At 34.9% G+C, this 6,963-nt stretch overlaps 2 protein-coding genes across 2 annotated transcripts; both read right to left on the bottom strand.

The window, feature by feature from the left end:
* Positions 1-732: 732 nt before the first annotated feature.
* On the bottom strand, positions 733-1,758 carry LOC141674648 (cytosolic sulfotransferase 6-like). Its single transcript, XM_074481358.1, has one exon. The coding sequence runs from the start codon at positions 1,756-1,758 to the stop codon at positions 733-735; it is 1,026 nt and encodes a 341-aa protein (XP_074337459.1).
* Positions 1,759-4,213: 2,455 nt separating this feature from the next.
* Positions 4,214-5,602, bottom strand: LOC141670446 (cytosolic sulfotransferase 8-like). The gene has a single exon (XM_074476287.1). The coding sequence runs from the start codon at positions 5,460-5,462 to the stop codon at positions 4,431-4,433; it is 1,032 nt and encodes a 343-aa protein (XP_074332388.1). The 5' UTR covers positions 5,463-5,602; the 3' UTR covers positions 4,214-4,430.
* Between the last annotated feature and the right edge of the window lie 1,361 nt (positions 5,603-6,963).

Raw genomic sequence — 6,963 nt, 5'->3', positions numbered from 1 at the left:
AAAACATATCTTTTCACATTAACACGAACCCCGCCAATACCGAAAATCATAATAAACTCAAATAAGCATGCACTCCACTCTTCCGACTTGTTGGATGAAATATTACAATCACATTGGTCAACTAGTTAATCCAATTACACTAAAATATCTAACACATGACTTTTGTCGTGTTGACCCTGACACCTTCAGCTGAGAATATTGTAAGCATTATTTATTGCAGCAGCATTGCATGCACCTACATGGTAATTTTAACTTATCAAGCTAATTTTAACTTCAATAGTTCCACATGCTTTCATAGTTCCCGTCAATGGAGCTGGCTAAGTTTAATTTCAAGTTTAAATTAAATTTTTACGAGCTATGACTACGAGGCAGGCAAGTCGAGTTAAGAAAAACGAGGTTTCTCTGTATTACACATGTCTCTCTCCCGCACTTGTAAAACGTATGTTTATAAACACTCATCTATCCCACTCTTGGTTGCATCGGAACTTTCAAGAGCTAGCCACTATATTTGAAAGGAACACCACATCCGCAAAAAAAATGACCATTTAAAAAAACTTACATGTTCTCTTAATCAAAACGATACGCACAAATAGTTCAAGGGACAAAAACAAAGAAAGAGTGCACAGTCGTACTTAAAAAAAGACAGAAATAACTTTTAGCATAAAAATTAGAAACACTAGAAGTCGATGCAAATTCGCAGCAGCTGAAGGAATACCAAGATGATATTGTACATCAGAGAGATAATCCTGAACCACGAAACTTTTCTTCAGTAATAAGATCCAACTTGGCAGCCATCTCCGCAGTCAAAGTGTTGTTCCAATCTCCAACTTTACCATTCCGATAAAATGTGTCATTCTTTACACCCAGTCCAGATATTCCGGACTTATTAACCTCAAGATTCTTCATATTATCAAAGCTACACAAACTCAAGATTTGATCAAGCATACCCGAATTCTGTTCCTCTTCGGAGAAGGCTTTTCCGAGAAAAAGTGCAAGACGGCTCAGTTGAAAATGAGGATTGCTTTTCATGTCTTCATATCTTATAAACAACACTTTATTTGGCCTCTCCAAGCTTTCCTTCCAATATCCCATGATTTGATCCCAAACCGGTCCAGCTCCACTTACTCCTCTGCTGTACAAATCGAAGGCTCTTTCCAAAGAATTGGAAGACGGATCAACATTCTTGTTGACAAAGTGAAAAAAGGAAACAAAAGTGTCCTTGATATCCCTGCACAAGTACGCTATTTTACAATTAAATGACTCACTGTCCTCCATTACAGATTTAGGAAGTAAAACCGTTGGCATATGAGATCCGAAGATCCTAGTGCTGCTATCGGAAGAATTGGAAACAGAGTCGTAGTCAGAGGGTTTAAGTAATTCAACAAAAGGAACAAGCTGATGCGGAGTTTTTGTCAGCAAAGGGTGGTGAGGATCCTGAGGATGGTGGACTTGGCGGTTGAGTAAAGTATAGATAATAGCTTTTAACCACGTGGTACCTGATTTAGGAGCAGTTACAAGGAAGACATCGGTTTTACGAGGTTGGAAATATTTTAGAGACTCGATCATGCCATACAAAGGTACTATAGGATACCAGAAACCATTGTACTGATACATGTCGGCTCCGAAAGAAGAATTTTTTTCTTTGGGGAAGGTTGAAAGCAAGTCCATGAATTCTTGGCTGTAGACATTCTCCTCATCTACTGATTGCTTTGGAAGAGCAGGAGAAAGTTCAGAAGGATGTGAAGTTTTTGGCTCCATGGTTCTTAACCTGTTAGTACAATTTTGTTCTATATATGAAGACGAATGACCCAAACTTTTTTTATTATATCTGTAACGAAATCATATTTAAAAATTGAGGACGTTCAGATCTCACACTATACATGCATTGAGTATTGTGTCTGCCTCGTCATATTTTGGATTATTCAGAAGAGACTTCTATAAACAATGACCGCAAGGCGCAAGGTCATGCACATGGAGAAAATAAATATTAAGAAATAAATTTTATGATACCTAATATTTTTAACTTATTACTATCATGTTTCTGCAACTGTATATCCTTAGCCTGTTAGAATGGATGATCCTGTTGGTGGATCCTAAATATGTATTGATCTTTATAAGTTTTTTTTAGAATAATTAGGTCCTAAATATGCATGTGATCCTATTATATTTTGGGACCAAATAATAAAAACTAAAAAATATCGAACTATTTCATATTTTAATGTTTCGGCTAGTTAAATATAAGTATAGACAGATTTCTCCTTCTTGAGATATGATGACAAACCGAGAAGCTCCGCTAGAACAAATTGGCCGAGAAGTCCCAAATATCACGGTTGATTGGTTACGATGCAGTTAATAATAATGAAATATCCTGCATTCACATTAATTTTCTCAATAAAATTATTTTGGATTGACAAATCATCGATACCACATTATTTGAGAACAAATTTTAATATACAATTTAATAATTCTAGCACTACTCATCTACTCCGTAAATACAATGATCGCACGGCACTACTCATTGCATTTCACAAAAATTAACATGGTATTAGAATGGCAATTGTTGGGTCAGAGAGAAAGAAGAGAGTCAATATTGTGAGTAGCTGATTGTTCAAGATGGTGCGCAGTGCACACATGTGTTGTTTATATATTATATTGGACCCTAACAAACTAAACATACATAAATTTCTTACTATAATATTGGTTTCTTACAATAATATCCCCAGGCTGAATTCTTATTCTCCAATAATGAAGTTTGAATAAATTATGCTTGAATGAATAACATTCATAAATTACATCAGTCAACAATTTATTAACATTCTTTTAAAGCTGAGTTTAAGATCAAATTACTTTTATCTAAATAACTTAACATAATTTTGAAAAACTTGCAAAAGTTGTTTAGTAGAAGGGTATTGTGTCTTGTTGGTTTTGCACGTTTACTGTTATTTACTCTCGTCGGTTTTGATTGTGTTCTTGAATCTTGATGTTGTGGTGCTAGAAGTTAACTAGTTAATTTGCAATTTTTTGCCTCTTTAAATACTATTTTTTGCTTGTGACTGGCATATCTGCCAAACGAAAACTCTTTATTCGGGTTTTGCGGGAAGCAATGTGGATAATAATTTATCGAAAAAAAAGGAATGTGGATTATAGTTTCGTCAATAGCAGTGGCCTATCTAGTAGCAGTTAGAAGCTTCACATAGAAACCACAACTGTACTTTTGTGACAGTTATGATTGCAGCGATCACAGGGATCATTTTCGTGTCTCTTGTGTTTCTAACCTATTACTCAGTCGACGACGCTGGTTTGAGGATATTTAAGAAATACAGAATGATTTCAAGGAACAAAGGTGAAGGGGTCCGTACTGAAACCACAAGAAGTTTTGTTTACTTGGTGAAAACATGTATGAAAAATGTGTTGCTTTACATATTCAACATATTACTCTTTAACTTTCTATAACTTATTCGTTGTCTATTATTGCGTATGATCTTCCCGGTGTTAATCAGACCCTTGGTCCTCTCTCTCTTTCTTTTTTTGTGAAAACTGTATAATCGAAATTGGTCATTTGATCGTCCCTATGACTACGAAAATCATATGGATTTGTAAAAGTTGTCACTGTAAATGTGATGGACGAGCTAGTGGATTGATTTTATGTCCCCATTCTAAATACACAAACTTGCGATGATGCTATTTAAATCGATCCATGATTATGTACATTTTCGGAGTTCCAGTTAAGTTATTTTATATAGGTGTTGCTATTCGCTTACTCTTTGTGTTTTCCATACATAAGTACGCATAAGTTCTTATATATTTTATGACTACACTTTTAAGTCCAGATCAGTGGCACAGCAGTTACCTCCTTCAGATTCATTCCAGATCCAGGTAGAAAAAGTTTCGATGGTTCTGGAAATAGCTGTGTTTCGAATCAAGGCTTCAGCTAAGATGACTTGTGCCTGACAAGTATAATCTGCTTCGCATAGTACTGCAGTTTGATAGCCGCCACACATGTACTGCAATTTTTTTTATAGTAAAGCCTATCAAGCTAATTTTAACTTCAATAGTTCTGCATGCTTTCATAGTTCCCTTCAATGGAGCTGGCTAATTTTAACTTCAATTTAGATTGAATTTTGAGAGCTAGGTACTATTTCAAGAGATTCACATTCTCTACCGTAGGGGTCTTGAGCATTTTCAATAAAATTTAAGTTAGAATCGGCAAGAGTATCAATCCGGAAAAAATTACCATTTAAAAAAAAAATTACATGTTCCATTAATGAAAACGACATGCACAAATACTTCAAGGAAGACAAAGAAAGAGCACAGTCGTATTAGCAGAGAGAGAGAGAGAGACAGAAATAACTTTTAGCATAAAAATTAGAAACACTAGAAATTGATGTAAATTCGCAGCAGCTGAAGGAACACCAAGATGATATTGTACATCAGAGAGACAATCCTGAACCACGAAACTTTTCCTCAGTAATAAGATCCAACTTGGAAGCCATCTCCGCTGTCAAAGTGTTCTTCCAATCTCCAACTTTACCACTCCGATACAATGTGTCATTCTTTATGCCAGTACCAAGTCCAGACATTCCGGACTTATTAACCTCAAGATTCTTTATATTATCAAAGCTACACAGACTCAAGATTTGATCAAGCATACCTGAATTTTGTTCCTCTTCAGAGAAGGCTTTCCCTAGAAAAAGTGCAAGACGGCTCAGTTGAAAATGCGGATTGGTTTTCATATCTTCATATCTTATAAACAATACTTTATTTGGCCTCTCCAAGCTTTCCTTCCAATATCCCATGATTTGATCCCAAACTGGGCCACCTACACTTACTCCTCTGCTGTATAAATCAAAGGCTCTTTCTAAAGAATTGGAAGACAGATCAACATTCTTGTTTTCAAAGTGAAAAAAAGAAACAAAAGTGTCCTTGATATCCCTGCACAAGTACACTATTTTACAATTAAATGAATCACTGTCTTCCATTACAGATGTAGGAAGAGAAACCGTTGGCACATGAGATCCGAAGATCCTAGTGCTGCTATCAGAAGAATTGGAAACAGAGTCGTAGTCCGAGGGTTTAAGTAATAAAATAAAAGGAACAAGCTGATGCGGAGTTTTTGTTAGCAAAGGGTGGTCAGAATCTTGAGGATGGTGGACTCGGCGGTTTAGTAAAGTGTAGATAATAGCTTTTAACCATGTGGTACCTGATTTAGGAGCAGTTACAAGGAAGACATCGTTTTTACGAGGTTGAAAATGTTTTAGACACTCGATCATGCCATGCAAAGGTGCTATATGATACCAGAAACCATTGTACTGGTACAAGTCGGCTCCGAAAGAAGAATTTATTTCTTTGGGCAAGGTTGAAAGCAAGTCCATGAATTCTTGGCTGTAGACATTCTGCTCATCTGCTGATTGCTTTGAAAGTGAAGAAGATAGTTCAGAAGGATGTGAAGTTTTTGGCTCCATGGTTCTTAATTTTTTTTTTCTTTTTTGAAATGCAGTTCTTAACTTTTAGTATGATTTTGTTTTATAAAGAAGAATGATCTAATTTTTTTTATTATTATATCTAATAAAATAAGATATAAAATTATTAAAATTGAAGACGTTCACCTCGGATCTCACATTATGGGTTGAATTAGTAATGACAATGCTATGGATCTCACATGCCTAAACAGTCTCATGTTTTGGATTGTCGAGGAGAGAGACTTCTATAAATTGAAGGCGCAATGTCAGGCACATGGAGAAAATAAATATTAAGAAGGGTGTGTCCATATGTCTAATCATTAACTAAGGCTTTATGATTCAACCTACCTAAGGACATATAACTCATTGGCTTCGCAATTTGGGATTTAAAATATCTCGGATGTAACGTACATCCTGAAATTCAGTCAAAGATTGGTTAACCTTTATGAATTTAGAGCACGCAAGGCAAATCTAGAGCATGAAGCGTGCAGAGCGGTGCAGTGTGCATCGAGACATGAATTTAAAAATATACAATGCATCGAGTGTAATAACATGATAGTTGACGAATTATTCAGGGCCGGAAAAACTCTAATCCAAGTAGTTGAGTTGTCATTGAAAAACTCTAATCTAAGTAGTTGAGTTGTCATTGAAAAACCACACTTCCATTACATACAAACCTCTAAGTAACTATTATATTTTGGTAGTTCCAGTCCAGTTCAATTATTTTAAATAGGTATTGTTATACGTCTAATCTTTGTTTTCCCCATACGTAAGTATGCTTAGACAATCTCCCACAACGACCCTATTTTGTATTTCTATTAATAAACTAGTGTTATTATCCGTGCAAGGTACGGGTAGCTTTATTTATAAAACATATTGCTACTTTTAATATACTTTTACGATATTTGTGTTATTTCATATAATATTACGTGATTCATAATATAACGACGAATATCCCTGAATTGATATTATGTCATGAATTTAAGCACTCTTACTATTGAAAATAATGGTTTTTTTTATCAAGTTTCAATGATTTTTTCAATTGGAGATATCAAAAATACTATAATGTTTATGTATCATATTTATCAAAATATGGGGGTAAAATAGTAAATTTTTTTACACGGTCGAGCTCGAAATTCATATTATTCGGCTCATAATACTCATGAGTCTTATCGAGTGGATACTGTTTTTAATATAAATATATTTATATGTAAATATTTAATATTTCATTTATATTTTATATATTTAATGAAAACGATTTCGAGCATAACCTATCATATTTCGAGTTTTTGTCAATATTTGGTGAAATTGATTCAAGATTTCGAGCCGAACTTGAGACAACCGGACTATTTACGACCCAAGTTTCAAGCTTGATTTAAGATTCGGTTGAAACGGAGCTCCTGCTCGAGTCCGAATATTTTTAATCGAGTTCGAGCCTTAAAGTTTTCGACTCGGCTCGGCTCGGCTTGATTATAGCCTTAGTTGTTGTACACAACTATAAAGT

Source organism: Apium graveolens, chromosome 7, assembly GCF_009905375.1.
Source record: "Apium graveolens cultivar Ventura chromosome 7, ASM990537v1, whole genome shotgun sequence".
In the NCBI taxonomy this organism is placed as follows: Eukaryota; Viridiplantae; Streptophyta; class Magnoliopsida; order Apiales; family Apiaceae; genus Apium; species Apium graveolens.
The sequence above is the reverse complement of the archived record's forward strand: the minus strand, read 5'-3'. Positions and strand labels throughout refer to the sequence as shown.